General features: G+C 50.8%; 2 protein-coding genes across 2 annotated transcripts; both read right to left on the bottom strand.

The window, feature by feature from the left end:
* Window positions 1-6,004: 6,004 nt before the first annotated feature.
* LOC119360977 (C2 and GRAM domain-containing protein At5g50170-like) lies at window positions 6,005-10,583 on the bottom strand. The gene is made up of 8 exons (XM_037626396.1): window positions 10,196-10,583; window positions 8,429-9,631; window positions 8,136-8,315; window positions 7,713-7,999; window positions 7,519-7,635; window positions 7,052-7,314; window positions 6,806-6,974; window positions 6,005-6,722 (listed from the first exon to the last, which is right to left on the bottom strand). Exons 1-8 carry the CDS (start codon window positions 10,581-10,583, stop codon window positions 6,225-6,227), a joined length of 3,105 nt encoding a protein of 1,034 aa, XP_037482293.1. The 3' UTR covers window positions 6,005-6,224.
* A 2,643-nt stretch (window positions 10,584-13,226) lies between these two features.
* On the bottom strand, window positions 13,227-17,444 carry LOC119364600 (protein FAR1-RELATED SEQUENCE 6-like). The gene is made up of 3 exons (XM_037630081.1): window positions 17,171-17,444; window positions 13,905-16,375; window positions 13,227-13,759 (listed from the first exon to the last, which is right to left on the bottom strand). Exon 2 carries the CDS (start codon window positions 16,347-16,349, stop codon window positions 13,923-13,925), a length of 2,427 nt encoding a protein of 808 aa, XP_037485978.1. The 5' UTR covers window positions 16,350-16,375; window positions 17,171-17,444; the 3' UTR covers window positions 13,227-13,759; window positions 13,905-13,922.
* Between the last annotated feature and the right edge of the window lie 873 nt (window positions 17,445-18,317).

The following is an 18,317-nucleotide window of genomic DNA, read 5'->3' as shown; positions in this document are numbered from 1 at the left end:
GTTTAAAATCCTACCGAGTGGTGAACCTGCCTCTCACTCGGAGGCTTAGCTGCAGCCCAGTGCTCGCCTAAGTGATTAAAATCCTACCGAGTGGTGAACCTGCCTCTCACTCGGAGCTTAGCTGCAGCCTAGTGCTTGCGTAAGTGATTAAAATCCTACCGAGTGGTGAACCTGCCTCTCACTTGGGGGCTTAGCTGCAGCCCAGCGCTCGCCTAAGCGTTTAAAATCCTACCGAGTGGCGAGTCTACCTCACACTCGGAGGCTTAGCCGCAGTCCAGCGCTCGCCTAAGTATGAAAATAGTTCCGATCCGCAGGGACGACAAGGTGTAGGTCAACTGATTACCTTCCCCTCCGGGCTCCGACACAAATACCACGTGCGCTCTGTAAGGACTACAAAGCCAACTGCTACCTTCTCCTTCGAGCTTCGGCACAAATACAACATGCGCTTCCTCCTGGGTCGCAAAGATGCAAGTTGACTGTGATCCGCGCTCCAGCCTGCAAAAGATATATTCCAAGCGAAGAACAATGCCGCTCGAAGACAGATGCAAACATATTGAACCACAAAGCCAAGTTCAGATAGCATCCTACGGATCCAGAAGTACTCAGGCGTCAAGCCTGTTAAAGTTTATCGGTTACAAAAACCACTCAGCATTCCGAGGCAAATTTAAAGTATCCAGCATAAAAGTTTTTTACTCCTCCGGTGGAGGACTGGAAGGCGCGACGAACTCGTCCAGGTCGATTCCATCAGCAATCCGAGTGGCAGCTGCAATGAATGTCTCCATGAAGGATCGGAAGTCATGCTTCTTAGTATTGGCCACCTTGAGGGACGCCAGTTTTTCCTCTCGAGCTTCTTTGCAGTGAACGCGGACTAAAGACAGAGCTACATCAGCACCGCACCTGGCAGAAGACTTCTTCCACTCTTGCACTCGGCCTGGGACTTCGTTTAGTCGAGTCATCAAAGACTCGAGGTCGTTCTGAAGCGTCTCCTCTGGCCAGAGTGTCGTGTCGATTCGCGACGCCGCTGCCTTCAGTCGGGCCAGATAATCCACCACACCAGCGACGCGAGATTCCAGTCAAAGCACATTCATGGCAGCTTCATCTTTCATTGGAGAGTTGATGGGGTCCAAGCCTGTTTCCACTTGACTGGTTTCTTCCTCAAAGTTTTGGCAGAATTCTGTAAACACAAGTCAAACATGAACCAGCAGTTCCATGACGAATCAACGGTGACAAGTCAGTCGGATGAAGAGGTTACCTTCAAGCATGAGAAACAGCTTCTTGGCGAGCCCTCCCAGATAAGCTTCCAGATCATTCTTCTTCCCCACCAGTTCACTTGCCTTCTCACTCAGAGCAATCTTGTCGTTCTTCAGACGGCTGACTTCCTTGTTGGCCGCGTCAAGAGCAGCTTTCAGGCTGACATTCTCCTCTTCGAGTTTGCCGACTAAAGCCAGCTTTTCTTCCGCAAGTTTTGTTTTATCCGATGCAGCCTTCTGCACCTCTGCAAGTTCCTGGTCCTTCTTGATCAGAGCCGCCTTCGTTTTCTCTGCAAAATGGCAAAGAGGTCAGAATCAATAATGAGCAGAAGGGTAAAAACAATCATCAAGTTCTCACCAATCATACCTGCTGTCTCGTCCTTCGCCTTCTGAAAATTCTCCTGGACAAGTTTTAAGTCGAGGTCGAGCTGGATATGTTTCTTCTCCAACTCAGTATAACGGGCCACGAGCTCGCAAGATTTCTGCAAAGAGACAGTCGACAGACATCAAAGAAATGTTACTTCCGAGTGACTAAGAGAAAAACAGCAACGTTTTTAAGACTACAGCCGAATCAAAACATTCAACAGTAGTCTCGGGGACTACACCCAGTGGGTGCACTCAGCGTGCCCCCACTAGTTCTACCGACTCGATCGACCAGTCGACCGAAAGGAACAAAGAGATTACGGTCTTATAAAAAAAAAGAGAGTTCTTCAGACTACAGTCGACTGCCAGCAGTCCACCATAGTCTCGGGGACTACACTCAGTGGGTGCACTCAGCGTGCCCCCACAGGACCTGACATTCCACTCGACATGGCCCGACCAGACTGAGTGAAGAAATTTCAACTACAAAGACTACAGTCGACTGCCAGCAGTCCACCATAGTCTCGGGGACTACACCCAGTGGGTGCACTCAGCGTGCCCCCACTAATCTACAAACCTAATCGACACACCCAGTGGGTGTACAGCCTCAAAGAGATTTTGGAAAGAAAATCTTCAGATAACATATCCTAACAGAACAGGCGGTTACCAACTAACCTGGACATTGCTCTGAAGGGTTGCGCTCGCGTCATAAGCCGCTTGGCTAGCTTCCCGGATCGCCTTCACTTGCTCCTTCATAATCCCTGCCTGGCGTATAGCCTCCTTAGCAGCGCTTGCCTGGTCCTCTGGGACGTGGTGTGTGGCAAAAAAGGAAGGTGGTTCAGTAGTCGACGATGAAGGCCGGACGCTCGTCAGCGGCATAGCGAAGGTCACGGAATGTAGAGTGATGTCGCCACCTTATTGAGCTTGTGCCTCAGGTGCTGACGCAGTCCGAGTTGCCTTGCCAGCTGGGGCCTATCTATTCTTCCTCGCCCTCAGAGGCACCTCGTCATCGTCATCAGGAAGATCAATGACGTGGCGAGGAGCTGCAAGATAAATCCAGAGTTGGAAACAAAGATCCAATCAACCAAAAGTGAAAACTACAAAAGAGCGTACCAGGGTTGGAGGTGACAGTGTCTTCCATTTATTGGTCGCCATCCTTGGCGGAGGTCTCGGAGGTAGCAGCGCTGCGAATTACAGAAATCAGTCAGTTAGTCGATGAGTCGACCAGAAGTTCACTCGAACTGAACAAAGAAACACAAATCCTGCTATTACCCGGAGATGGTGGGGATGGCCATTTTCATTTTGGGCAAGGCCTTCGGCGGCTTGGATGGCTCCGCCCGCGGATGCTTCGACGCCTTTTCAGTCGGCGCCGGAGAGGCCGTCCGAGGGCGCTTTGTCGACGGGACAACGGGCGCGACCGCTTTGCCGCGCTCCCTTGCAGGGTCGTGGGCGAGCTTGGACCGCCTCTCCGTGCGAGGAGGATCGACCTCCATCTCCTCCTCCTCCTCACTAGAACCGTTTTCATCCTCTTCCCCCTCATCGTCAGATTTCCACTCCCCCTCCTCGCTTTCACCTCGACTCGCTTCCCCCTCCTCAGCTTGTTCCTGTGCCCTGTTGGGCATCGAGTACATTTCAGTCGTGACCTAGAAGACAGCAAACAAGACAAAAGTCACTCGGATTGATCTCAAGCAGACAGAATGGAAAAAACAGAATTGCAGTTGGAAATGCAGAGTTGGACCTTGTCAACTTCATACGTTTGGTCGAGTGGAACGACCCTCCTGGCCCCTCGGGGGTTGTCCTTGTTACCCGTAATGCTTCCCATCCACCGCTCCAGCGTGTCACCGTCAATCTCCTCCGGATGGATCCGAGTGGTGTCTTCGGTTCCAGAATACATCCACATAGGATGGTCTCGAAATTGGAGCGGCTGGATGCGCCGCCGGAGGAAGACCTCCAGGAGGTCCATACCAGTCACCCCGTCGCGGATGAGCTGCACGACGTGATCGACCAGCACCCTCACCTGCGCCTTCTCCTCCGGGATCACCTTCAAAGAGGAGGGCTTCCTCACTCGTTCCATGGAAAAGGGAGGGAGCCCGGTCGACTGCCCTGGCATCGGCTGGTCCTTGCAGTAAAACCAAGTCGACTGCCACCCACGGACGGAGTCGGGCAAAACCATGGTCGGAAAAGAACTTTTTCCCCTCAACTGGATCCCAAGACCCCCGCACATCTGAATCACGTGTGTCCTCTCGTCATTCAGATTTGCCTTCTTCACCGTCTGGGAGCGACAGGTGAAGATATGCTTAAAGAGGCCCCAGTGAGGCCGACAACCCAAGAAGCATTCGCACAAAGACACATAGGCGGCGAGGTACACTATGGATTTGGGCGTGAAGTGGTGGAGTTGTGCACCGAAGAAATTCAAAAAACCCCGAAAGAAAGGGTGGGGCGGCAAAGAAAACCCACGGTCGACGTGGGTGGCCAGAAGAACACACTCACCCTCCTCAGGCTGCGGCTCTGACTCCCTCCCCGGGAGCCGCCCCGATCCATGGGGGATCAGCCCTCCGGCGGCCAAGTCGTTGAGGTCCGCCTGAGTGATTGTCGAGCGGATCCAGCCGCCCTGGATCCAGCCCGGCGGCAGGCCGGTCCTCGATGATGAGCCACTCCGACTGGTTCCCCTCCCATTCGCCTTCGCCGTCCCTTTCTTGGCCCGCTCCAGAGCCGCCGTCTTTTCCTTCATCATCGTCGCCGGCGAAGCACGCGCGGAGCAGCGGCACAGAGGCAAAGGCTAGCGCTGCGGAGAAATCTGGAGAAGAAGGAGGAATGAGGGCGCACTGTTGAAGAAACCCTCGTCCGACGCTTTATATAAGGCTACTTCCGAGTGGCTGACATGTGGGTCCGGACGATCCTGTCAAATCCCGCAACAGTCGCGCGCGCGATGGGTGGCGAAAAAGGTGGCGCGGAGATCGAGGCGTCCCTGCCTTATCCCGTCCGATTGATACGGCCTCGATCCGCCCCACGCGCTTCCCAAAAATTTGAATCCCGCTGAATCCGCAAGTTGCAGAACGACTCGTCAGACAGAAGATCTCCTCCGATCTGACACTCGAAGCTTCCCGGGCGAAAACTTCACTCGACAGATACAAAGAATGGATCAAGACGACTGAAAAAGAAGTTGGTGCTGTCACCGAAAGAGTTCATTGATCCAAGACAAGACATACTCATAGCACGAAAAATGGGTCGGAAGAATCCTCAACTCCTTCCCCACTCAAACCTCGATCCATTCGGGGACTAATGATGATGCCACAAACCTGGGGTAAGGCCATGGACCTGTCTAAGGCACCCTACCCAAGGACATCTCTAGAAAAAATTACATGTCAATCGACCTAGAGGTGTTCCACTCGACAGACTCGAGGACACTCGACCATGAAGACAACCACTCGACCATAAAGCTAACCACTCGACGGCCAGAAGATCTAAAGACACTCTGCACGCAATGGTCTGTCATTAAGTAGCTTTTATGGTCTTCATAGCACTTTATGGGGGCGTTACCAGTAACCCTTGACTTAATGTACTTTAAATCCGACATAACTGAGGGCAGGAGGGGTCTGGCGAACTCTATATAAGCCACCCCCTCCTCAGTGTGAAGGGCTCGCACCCCTGTAACTCTCACGTATATAATCCAGTCGACCGCCTCCGGGTACCGAGACGTAGGGCTGTTACTTCCTCCGAGAAGGGCCTGAACTTGTAAAACTCTTGCGTGTACAACTACTCCATTGCTAGGATCTTGCCTCTCCCTTAGTACCCCCTACACTACTGTCAGACTTAGAACCACGACAGTTGGCACGGGAGGGCCACCGGCCGTGGGACGCGGCGGCGGACGGTTAGGCCGGTAGTGGTTGGCGCGGCTCAAGGTGCAGGATGAACAGGAAAAAAGACCAAGATAGAAGAAGGTTTAGCCCGTTGGATGTGCATCGGAGAGGCTAGAAACGATCGACAGGCCTAAAATGTAATTTCAGTCGACTGGTTTCTACCCTGTCCCACATGTAAAACATGAGTTCTAGCCTGCATTTGATCGGGTGACCGTAACTGAGCTGCACGAGGCGACGTCAGCAGCAGATCCTTCCCACCACTCCCGCGTCCCGCCGGCAGGTACCACGCGACGGCCACGCGCGGCGCGGCCGCAAGACAGCTGGAGCAAGTGCTGCCCACGTTCCACAAGGCGTCGGTCACCCGATCTTTCCCAACCGAGCGCAGACGGCCACGCGATGAGATGCCGACGCACGACGCCGCACCGCGCCGCAAAGCCTTTTCTCCCGGTCTCAGGCCCCACCGCAACGCACAAGGCTGCGCCAGACGGCCATCTTGCGACTTCTCTGCAGCATAGGAGCGATCACCCCATACTCTCCCCACAGAAAATTTCCTGCACTCTTTTATTTACTTGTATATATGAGCTTAATTTGTAAGCAAGATGTCGGCACTGGGTGTTAGCGCGCCGATGTCCCCGTGTCACGTCTCCGTCAGCTACCAAACCAAAGGCTAATGACAAGCTGACAACGACTATCTACGCCTCACGCCAGCTTTGCCGCAGGATGGTGAACAAAAACGCCCGATCCTCCAGCTCAGTTAGCTAGCCGAGCCCGACATTGCCGAGGCTATCTCCTTGCCGGCCACCTCGAGGACCTCCTTGGCCCTGTGGGCCAGCTTGTCGCAGATGTTCCTCGCGATCCGCTTCTGGAACTTGCTGCTCTTGAGCCACTCGATGCCCACCAGCACCTCGCATCGGCAGCTCGGCGGCGGCGGCTCCGGCCCCGACGACGCGACTCTCCGAACGTCGTACTTCAGATGCACCCGGAAGTAGTCGCCGAAGGGGACGTTGCGCAGCGTCATGACGTCGTACACCGTCCAGCCGTCGCCGTCCTCCGAGGGCGATTTCAGCTGGGTGCTCACCACCTCGCCACCGAAGATGGACATGTAGCGGTTGAACTTGTAGCTGGCGTGCCGCTCCAGGACGCCCGGCTTGGTCTCCTCCCACGGGGTCGCGGTGTAGTCGAGGCACCCCACCTTGCTCATCGTCCGAGTCTCCAGGGGACCACCGTCGAACACCCCCATCAGCAAATCTGCCTGCAAATTTGCAAACGAGGAATCAAAAGGATACCCGTTGGATACAGAAGAACAGAAGAGAGGAGAAGCAATAGAGATCTCACATCAATAGGATGTTCCACTGTATACTCCTTTGAGAGGGTCACGTCTCCAATGCTCAACACAGACTGAACGTCGTCAAGATCATCATAGCTCTCATCTTCTTTATCTTCTTCCAGCTTGGCTCTCTGCTCAATAGCTGAGGACTTTGTTTTCCACAGACCAATGATTGTCCTAAAAAGAAACGGTGGTTTTTCATCAATGAGAACCTAGTTATTTCTGCACCGATGGAAGTATTGGAGAATACAAACCTACTAGCCTTGTTGAACGATGCAAATGAATGGAACTGGAATTTCAGCCTCCCTTCCTTATCCTGTGACTTCGCGCCATTCTTGGCGTCAAGCCCACGCCCACTCTTCAACATAAACACCAATGATGGGGTGCCTACTGTTGTGAAAGATGGAGGTAACACTTCGACTTCCTCGACATCGTCCCACAGAAAGAAGAATTTCGTTTTATGTCCAAACAAGTTAGCATAGAAACCAACTATTCTGGTTGACAGAAATAGCCTTCCCTGCAGCAGAGCAACTACAAATGAACATTCATAACCAATACAACTTAACAGTGCTCACCATGAGAAAATTATTAACATAACTTTTTATTTGTGAGAAAATTATTAACATATTTAAGAATCATCCACCTAATACCAGAAAACCATGAAACGGCGTAAATGCAGGGAGGAAAAAAGAAATGCAGTAACTAATTCAAACAATTTTACCTGCAATGGCAATTTCCTCTTTAAAGAACATGCATAGTCTGCTATAAGGAACTCTTCGTGAGGCAAACTAAAAAGCTTCTGGAATGTTGAATTTCTGTGCGGCGACCGGACATGTAACTGCAATAAATTTATGCGCGAGTTGTCAGGACTGTTACTACTAATGGACATCCGTGGGTAGGTTAACCGAAAAATACCTTCTTACCAACTTCCTTCTCCATCTTGTTAAGATAATCTCTCATTGATGTCTCAGGTCCTTTAGTATTCTCAAGAAATATTCTCAAATGTAGCTTACTCTGGCATGTCTGAGCTAGTTTTCCCTCCAGTGGTACCCATATATCTGCTAGTTGTGTTGGTGTGTGCTTAAGAAAGTTAATTTCTGCATGTCCCAATGAGATTGCCAAGTCGAATGGGCCATCAAAATTGAAAACTTCAACATCCAACATGGCAGGTGGCTCTTCCATGGCGTCAAACTCCATTATCTCTGCAGCAATATTTCAGTTAAGTCAGAAGTCAATCAATCATAAGCTACTTCGTTTCAAAAAAAAAAAGACAAAGCTACTAGGTTTTCGACAAGTGTGAAGTGTGTTAATGTGGGTTAATAAGTGAAATATACTAACCATTCCATTGAGGTTCCTGAGTCTGAAGTTGAACAGAGCTTGTCCTTGTTATACCATTACAACTGAACACAACGTAAGGGTCTACTGATCCACAAGAGACAGGCGGCAAGCTTGTGGCCTCTAGCAGAGCTACAGTTAATAGCCAACCGTCACCATTTGCCTTAACCCCGTGATCACCTCCTGCGACAAAAGGTGGTTTCAGAAGTAGCACAATTATGACATTGACAAGCTCGGTCGCAGGTGTTGTGCATGAGATAGAGATGCAGTAGTTGTAAAGTTGAAATGTAGCATACCTCGTTGTATTCTTGCTTGTACAAAATGATATACCATGTTCAGTAAACGCTCCATCTGAAGAACTAGTATGCCTGACGTGATCAGCTCCCCAAATGTGTCAGGTAAATCTAGACCGCTGAACTCGAGGCCCATAAGTGGGCATGGCCTGGACAGAAGGATGTGCACAAGAACATACACTGCCATTATCACTGTCGAGATCACGGTAAAATTGCAGAAATACTTGTAAGCAAGTCTGATATGTGACTGGCGATCTGTCTGCAGAGGCGCCAACAGCTGCTCTTTATCCATCCCTGCGGCATCAGCCAGTTTCACATGCCTCGACAAAATTTCTGCAAAGCTTTCGAAGTTCTCTTTGAGTCCATCCCGAACGCTTCCCTCGATCATGCTTTTCATCAGTGTACCCTGGAGGAACTCCACATTGTATGATACAGTCAGATGTGAGCTCTCTTCACCTGGTGACAACTCAGGGGAATGGGTTATTTTGTAGAGCAAAACAACCTCGAAGCAGTTTCCAAATGGAACTTCTGGGGTACGAACTCGGGTCATGATGGCGAAATTCTTGCCATCGGCTTTGAGATAGGTCTGTTCCTCGATGGTTTTGACATCTTTCATGAGCTTTGATGCGCCTTTGGTGTACCGGCATGTCCTGGTTAAGCTAGGAGGGTCCTGGCTCTTCCATGTCCATGGCTGTTCGTCGTAGTCCGTGGTCCCCTGCAGCTCACGCAGGTCCTTGGAGAACTGGGAATCGGGTCCAAAGAGAAGAGAGTTCAAATCCTTCGCCTCAACGAGGTAAGTGTGATCAAACATTATGCCACTACCGAGATCATCCGGCATGTCTGGTGTACTACTCGCTGCCTTCATGGTTTCCATGGCTTCTTCAAAGCTTGCATCTGAAACAGACTGTTCAGAGTCACTGTCACGCGCACTCTTTGCTGCTGCACTAGGCTCTACCAAACCATCATCTTCAGAAACTGTATCGGAATCTGCTTGTATTGAACGGTCAGAATTATCTACAGAAGTGTTTTCCACTGCAGAACTCCTTGCGGAATCAAGCACCACACCGTTGGCACCTGAATATTCCATACAATTTGATCTCTCAATTTCAACATCTGTGCCACTCCTGGAGCTTGGACAGGGAGATGAGTGGATGACAGTATTGTCACTGTTCTCTCCATAGAGTGAGAATGTGAGAAGAATTTTCCCTGGCAGGAAGATACACAAGCAAAATTATTATCAACCGATGATTCACGGACGAAGATGATACAAAATGCAATCATCACACAAGATATAACATATACTAGCACATGTATTTACTGAGCCTGAACTCTCCGGACATATATGGAATTGTCGGCAGATATCGCGTCTGAAAACAACCAGCACAGAAGACTGTATGCGTCAGGCAGAAAAGCTGAGCTTAGTGCGTGATTATTCTATCACCACTACACATGCCATAGAGATGGCGTTAGCCGCCCGTCTCTCTCATGTCTCATCCGTGAGACGGTGAGAGAGACATGACGCTGCGTCGCCGGTACGCTCGAGGTGGTGACACTTTCGAGTGACTTGCGATGATAGGTACTGACTTTTCATTCCGTAAGAGCATGCTCATCGCTTGCGAGCTTGCGTGCGGCATTTGGCAAGGAGGGGTAGACAATACGGGTAGCTTCGCCCAGAAGCCGGCCGCGCGCACCGACCATTTCGAGGAGGAATTTACCAAAATTACAGCACGCAAAAAAAAAGGTTTAGCAGAAAATGGGTGCAGCACGCACCGCAATCCGCGGCATCGGCGGCGCGGCCCTTCCGGCGGTGCTTGGGGTGCAGCGTGAACCACGTCGGCGGCACCGAGTGCCTCCCGCTGGCGGCGGAGGCGGCCTGCACGGGCGGCAGCGGCAGCTTCACCCTGCCCAGCACCTCCCTCCCGCCCCCCTCCTCCCGGCGCCGCGCGACGCTGACCTCCACCACCTCGTCCTCCTCCTCCCCCACCGCGAACGCGAACTCCTCGTTCCACGCCGCCGCGCCGCCCGGGCCCGCCAGCTCCACCGCCCGCGTCCGCGCCCTCTGCCTCCCCACCTTCACCCTCGCGTAGAGCCCGCCCCCGCCACCGTCGCCGTCGCCGTGGAGGTCGCGCGCCTCGAGCACGCACACGTAGAGCCGCATGGCGGCGGCGTCGCCGCTGCTGTGGAGAGTCTAGTCTACACTCTGATCGCTGGTGGAATGGATGGAAGCGGTAAGAAGATCGACCAAATCAGAAGCTGTAATGGGAGGAGTAGCTGGAGGCCGACGGGGAGGGTGGTTTTCATTTGGATTTCGGGGTGGTGCGGGGCGGGTTTGGGGCTTCGGGGGGAGCCGTGACGTGGGAGGGGGCACGGGCACGCGGCGGCAGCGGAGGCCCGACACGCGGGGGTGTGAGTGCGGGGCGGTCCGCGCTGGCCTGGACTGCTGGGTGGGTTTGCGTGGGAAGGGGAGAGGTGTCAGTTACCACGGCCGACGAGGGGAAGGAAGGCACAGGGCAGGCAGCGGGTCGCGCGGCTTGAAACTTGGGCGGCTGGGACTCTTCTCTGGCTCTTCTAGATGGACTTCCAGGCTCTCGCTGTGCCATGGCATGGGCAAGGGCGGCTCCAACGCATCCCCCCATCTGATCCGTATACGTCTGTTTGGGTCTAAACGTCCAGACGGCACGGCCCAACGCGCGATCGCATTCATAATTTTTGTCCGTTTGACGTCATGTCCACCTATTTCCGGCGCAAACTTTCGTCTCGTTTGCGTCCGCACAGACGTTGAACGGACACCCACGTGCCCGCTACGTATTCGTCTCGGGCCCGCGTGGCAACTGTCCACCTACCTCCAACCGTTCACATTTACGGCGAACACGTAGGCGGACCCACCTGGTAGCCACCTCGTCCGTGCAGTCGCCGTCCTTTTTAATGTGCGAGTCGTGAACCGGTGGGAGTCCACACTTCCACTCCTGGCGTCGCGTGCCTCCTCGAGCCCCAACAACCAAACCCTAAACCACCGCTCCTCCAACTCCCCGTCAGCGACAATGGTGGGTCGCTGGTTCCCCAGCCGCAAGACGAGGCACGACCACGAGGTCGGGTCGTCGTCTGGCCACCGTTGCTGCTCCACCACCTACACCTGCACCGGTCGCATTCCATATCTCGCCGGACGGGGCCGCACCTCGTCAGCGGCCGTACGTCAAGGCGGAGATCTGCAAGAGGTAGTGGGAGACGCGCACACCGCTGATGTGGAGCGCCGTGCACATCCCAACAACTGGCTCCTCACCGCAGATCGGGTGCCTCATTCCCCCGATACTAGTCAGCAGTCGCGCCCGTCGCGAGGAGATCGATCGACGCCTCGCTCGCCTGCCGCCGGACCTCATCGACGATTGCAGGTATGCCTTTGACTCACCGCTCTAGGATACTTGGTCTGCGACAAGCATGACATTCGCCGGCACGTCCTCCGAGCATGCCGCAGGCGCAGGCTGGTTCGCGGCCTGACTCCTACGCCGTCGCCGTCTCCGTCCCCGCCACCACCCGTGCCAATGACGGCCAAGGAGGACCTCATGAGGTAGTGATGGAGGACTCCCTCCACACCCATGACGAGTGCCAATGGCAGGGCCTCGAGGAGATGATGGCCCTATCAATGGCCGGCAACGTCGCCTTCCTAGAGCTGGACACCTACGTCGAGGAGGGGGCCATGAAGGACGTCCGGGCGGAGGCGCCGAGGGAGGAGGAGCGGACATGATGGAATCCGGCCTTGGTCGGGCAGTCCTGGACGTGGATGGAGACTGTGCCATGCACGCCTGAGGTGGACGCCGGCCCGTGGTCACCTTCCCTGCCACGTGAAGAGGTTGTGCAGGCGCCACAGCAGACGTCGCCGGCCTAGCAGAGGCCGCCAGCCCACCTCTAGCAGCCACCTCCATACATCGACCTCACCGGCGGCGATGACGCCGACGACGGCGAGTAGGACGGTGGCTACGGAAGACGGCGGCGGCATCGCGGCGACGTCCCTTATTTAGTTTTTTTATGTTTTTTTAGTTTTTGTTTATATTAATGTGGTGAACTTGGCTACTGTAGATGTTTTAATGTTTTTCTATTATTTGAAATGTTTACTTGGTACTTTTTGCCTTGAACTAGACAATTGCCCGTGCGTTGCAACGGAAATATAAATATTCTAGTAAATTAGCTCGTGACTACGCATCTATTATTGTATTGATTGCTAAAATCTTAGCAAGTTTTTGTATACAATCGCCAGGATTTACCTGCCTTTCTATTGTTGAGTATTTATTTGGTAAAAATTTAACTACTTAGCAAACAAAATATATTTTTGTAAGTCAATAAAACATGAGACAGTTAATTATATTTTTTGGAAGAATGGATGGGAAAAAAAATCAAAGATGAGAGAAAAAGATCAAGGAGAAGGAAAGAGTGGGACATATATAAGGAAGGTTAGACAAAAAGATATGAAATGAGAACTTTGCGGGTTTTTTAAGTAGTAGAGATTTGAAGTCCGAATAAACGGGCAGTTTGGGATGCGGGGCCAGTTGGGCACACCTATGTCCGCACGGCCGCAAGCGGACGGGCTTATCCGTTTTCCTGCGTCCAATGAACAAAATCTGAACGTCCGTTTGGGGTTGTGCGTCGGAGTTGCCCTTATCTCATTTGAAATTTGGAACACGTCGCGTTTTACTGTCCGGCGAACGAGAAGATGTGACGCCATGTCCTGCTCTTTCCACTTGAACAACGATTTGTGTTTTATCATGCAGACATGCACCCACGATCAGATTAGTAGACCAAAATTGCATCTCGGGCTCACCGTCAACAATGACATTGCATCACAACTGCAAGGTACAACAAAAACGGATCACAGCTATCTACTTTGGACATTCCTGCTAGAAATAATGGGGGTTAAAAACAGGCGATCCGTTGCCTTACCATGCAGTAGCAGGCCCGGCCATGTCATTGCTATGCTGCCTATGCAGCATCCACCACCATACTTCAGTACCCAGAGCATCACAGATGAGCTTATGTACGATGAGCATACCGGTGTTCTCTAACAAGCATCGGTGTCTGGCCATAAAAACAGCGTGATTACAGAATTTGGCGAAATCTCCAGCAACATGAGAGTCTGCAAGGGTTGTACCAGCTTCCTCCAAATTGTAATCCACGAGATCAGAAGCAGACTAACATTCAGAAGCCACACTACATATAAGATTACATCCGACTGAAGGGTGATCATGTATACAGTAGGCAGTCCCAAGCTGCACTAACTAAGATTAATGGTTCCAAGCCAAGGGCGAGATAATGTACAGCAGGCAATCCCAAGTGCAGCTCATCCTGCAGCAGCAAATGGTGACAAGTCAATAACATGTACGGGACAAAACTCTTTCTAAGCCTGGAATTTAAATATAATAACATGAGCAATTGATTTGTGGCCGCATTGGAAAACAGGGGAAAAAACATCAGACTGAAAATAGCTTACTTCATCAGTGCCCCAAGCTCAATTATTCCCCTTTCTTTTCTTTCTCTTCTTCGTGGGGTTGGAAACAACGCCCACCGCATTGGCTGTCGGGGCTGGGGGTGGTGCTACAGGTGGTACTGCTGTTGGTAATCCAGGGGTGAAGGGTGGAAAAACCATATGTGGGTGCATCGGTACTAAAAACATTCCTGGTGGGACAGCTGCCGACGTGGTAGCCATAGCCATCATTGTTGGCGGCACTGACATTTGTGTACATGACGGCACTGGCATCGGTGTAGATGCCGCCAGAGTTGCTGAAGCAGCTGCCACCATCATTGTTGGTGCAGATGTGCTGTTTCCCACATCTTCAGCAGATGGCTTCGAAGATTTAGCGCCTTTCTTACTAGCAGAAACTGGACTTTCTCCAGGCCTTTTCTCTTTTCGGGATTCCTCAAACTTGCGTACCTTCTCTTTAGCTTCTTTCATCACAGACAAAACATACTCCATTGCATCAGGATCAGTTGCTCCCATTTCCACAATGTCAGCAAAGTACTGGTGGCCATCGTTGTAGAGGTTGTCCACTTTATCATCACGGACATTTTCAGGTTTTGTGCCCTTCCCTGTTGGTTTTGCCGCTTCTGGTTGGATGGGAGTTTCCTTAGATTCCTCGGGGCATTTATAGTCCTTCCTCCATCGATCAAGAATATATTTGGAAGGTATTAGCATCACAAGCTCTTGCTTCAAGACTGCAAGAGCATGGCTACACAAAATACCTTTAAACTGGAACGACCTACAGATACACCACACCTCTTTCTCAGCACCATTATACATCACTCTATAGTCAAACTTCCTCTCCTTCCCAATGACAGTCACAGTGTAGGTCACTATCGATCCATTCCTACTGACTTCAGTGCAAGTCACATTCATCAGCTGCTTTAACTGATCCTGGAACTTCTGGAAAATATTTATCGTATAAGCATTTGCAAATTGCTCCTCAAACAACAGACCAGAGAGGGCTTGTGGCCTTTGCTGAAAAGAACGGAAATCATCATAGGCTTCTCGATCGGACCTAAGCTTCATAGCAGTATCAAATTGTTCAATGAATATCTTTATTGTGGTCTCTGGTGTAATATATCCATCAAAAAAGGCCTCCAACCGTTCACTGCGGCGAACAGTAGAGATACCAGCCCAGAAAGCATCTTTCACATATGCTGGCACCCATTTTGCCCTTTCTTCAAACAAGGTTGTGAGCCAACGATTGTCATGAAGGTTGTACTGATTGGCCATCTCAACCCACTCCCTCTCAAAATCAGCTGCTGTAATGGTGTCATAGACTACCTTTTTCATTCTCAGGCTAATTGCCTCCTTATCCTCAACTCTTCCAGACATGTCAGGAAGCTCTTTCATTATGTGCCAAAGGTTGTATCTGTGACGAGTATTTAGAAATACCTCAGAGACTGCTTTGACTACTGGTCTTGAATGGGTGGTAATAATTGCTTCAGGTGCTTTATCATTCATACATTTTAGCCATTTTTTGAATAACCATGAAAAAGTCTCTGGAGACTCATCTCCCAGTAAACCGCATCCTAACAATACAAATTGACCATGATGGTTGATTCCAAGAAAAGCAACCAATGGAATGACAAACTGGTATGTCAAATAAACAGTATCAAAGCAGACAACATCACTGAAATGCTGATATGCAGCTCTCGATCTTGCATCGACCCAGCAAACATTTTTAAGCCGGCCTTCATCATCCATGTCCCAGTTGTAGAAAAAGTTGGAATTTTGAGCTTGCATCTTATCGAAAAAGATTAATAATGCCTCAACGTCACCCTCTGCAAATCTCAGCTTCCCACACTTGGCAGCTGCTTCAATTGAATAATTAGACTGAGAGAAGGACCTCACCATGAAATCTTTGTTTTGGTTGGGTGGCCTGCCTCTACCAGAATGGATCTTTGGGTTCAATCTAGTTTTCGCATTGAATGGTCGGTGCTCCCTCTGCCAGTCAGGGAGATCCTTAAAACACATCATGAATCTGACCATTTCAGGATTACATGGGTGGTTATGCTCCAGCTCAACAAACACTACTTCCCAATGATTCTCACTTGCGTTATACTTCACCACCATCATAGCTTTGCAGCCAGTCTTCGCAACAAGTCTTCTTCGAGCTTTAAGCCCAGGCTTAATCCTAGCAATGCCACCTTTGTAACAAACAAATGTTGCGCGGTATTTTACCCCATCAACACTATGGGAAGTTCTTTTTGAAACTCCAAAGCCTGCACGGTACCCGTACTCTAGGTAAGACTGGTATGCCAAATCAACTGTCTCAAAAGTCATGCCAACTTGAGGGGTGGGAACTTCATGCTTGACCAAATCCAAATTGCTAGTTTCGAAGGATGTGGAGGTGTCAATGAGCTGCATTTGCAAGCTGCTCCTTGTATAAGGATCACTCTGAAGGCTGTCCATCGCACCAACACTCGGTAACCAGAATCCTGGGTCAACATAACCGTAAAAGACATTAATAACCATGTATGAACTAGTCAGACTGATTTCCACAAAAGAAAAAGAAAAACTAGCTAGAATAGGCTAAATAAGCAAATTGAAATACTTGGTTAGATTGTGCTTCATTTCTACATCACTAAGCAAATTATTGTGGCGACAACAACTTTCTTTTACCAAAGATGACATGGAAAATGCAGAGAATGGCAAAATGCCACCTTAACTGCATTAACAAATAGATGTGCACCAATCAATACCTAAAGAGTACAGAGAAGCTTTTCATGGTGAAAACACAGAACCTGGTATTTATCTAAATAGATGTTTGGATTTGCACTGAACATGTCTGATTGACTTGTACTCCCTCCGTATGGAATTAGTTTGCTAAATGCCCGTGATTCAAGTCAATTTTGCCACCGAAATCAGTTTTTTCACTTCTGGGTTTCAAGGTCACATAAATAAGAGGGTTATTATCACGAGAAATTGATTGGAAGAACATGATGTTTTGTAACGCCCTGCAATATCTCGGCTTGCACAAGGGACTTTAACTTCTCCTTTTGATAATAAAGTAGTGAAGTGGAGACAAAGGGCAACTCTGCTATCAGAATCCAGTGAGCTATGGGATAGCTCTATCGATTGGGAATGGAGTCACAGGGACCGCTCAAGAATTTTTGGAAGCGAAGCGCCCATAAAATCCCAACGGCCGGCAGTGTGTGACCTTGTCTTTCTTGGGCGATTACAGAGCTAACTAGACAGAGACGGGGAACAGAGGGGATCGGGACAGTCCGTACCTCACGCCGGAGGGGCCTCCTAGTGGGATCCTGGCACTTCGCCCCAAACCCTTCCTTCCTCCATCTCACGAGCGCGAGAGCGCGAGCGCGAGCAAGGAAGAAGGGCGCTGGTCGCGGCCGGTCGTTCCTGACCAAGCCCGCCCCGGGGCTCGCACCTCGCCCTCGGCCCCTGCCTCGCGCGCTGTGGGAGGTAGTGGGACTGTGTCGGAGCAACGGGGCTCTCCGCTGTCTGACCGATCTGCTTGCTCACGGTCACGGGGACGGGGTGTGCGGGCGGCGGCTTCCTAGTAGGGTCGACCTGCAGCTGCAGAGAACGGGGAGTTGGTTCAGCTTTGCCCCTGCTTCAATCAAGGTCGGGCTCGCAGGGTCGCTGGTTGGACTGGACCGCTGTCTCGCGACCCTCATTTCTTCTTGTTTATTTTTTCCGGCTCTGTTCTCATTTGCTTTTTTTTTTTGAAAAACTTCTAATTTATTCATCTTCAATCATGACAGTATTATGAGCACAAAAATAATAAAAATTACACTCAGATCCATAGACCACCTAACGACGACTACCAACACTAAAGCGAGGCTAAGGTGTGCCATCGTCATCGCTCCTTCCTTGTCGGAGCCGGGCAAAACTCTTTGTAATAGACAGTCGAGAAGTCGTCGTGTTAAGGCCCCATAGGACCAGTGCACCAGAACAACAACTGTTGCCGTTGAAGAGTAGCGTAGATCCGAAGAATTCAACTTGAAGACGCACGAACTTAGACAAACTACGATCAAATCCGAGCAAATCCATCAAGGATAGATCCGCCGGAGACACATCTCGACGCGCTCACCGACGATGTTAGACGCACCACCAAAACAGAGACTATGCGGGGGAAATCTTATTTCATCTTTAGAGAGGCCCCGCCGTTTGTTCTTTCTGAGCAGGACACAAAGTCTAACAGAATTACAAGGAACATCTAAAGACGGAGCTCTCCTGCCAGCTAGGGCTGGGATCCACCATGCCGCAATGGCCGATCACCGAAGATGAGACAAACCGGCGACGACGCCGACGGAAGGGAGAGGAAACCCTAGGCTTTTTTTAGGAAAAGGCGGCTGTGTGGGCAACTTCTGGCATTAACGTTAGCTCGGGCTTGCATGCATGTCAAAAAGAAAAGCT

Source organism: Triticum dicoccoides, chromosome 2B (genome assembly GCF_002162155.2).
Source record: "Triticum dicoccoides isolate Atlit2015 ecotype Zavitan chromosome 2B, WEW_v2.0, whole genome shotgun sequence".
NCBI lineage: Eukaryota > Viridiplantae > Streptophyta > Magnoliopsida > Poales > Poaceae > Triticum > Triticum dicoccoides.
This window is presented reverse-complemented; position numbering and strand designations above follow the sequence as displayed.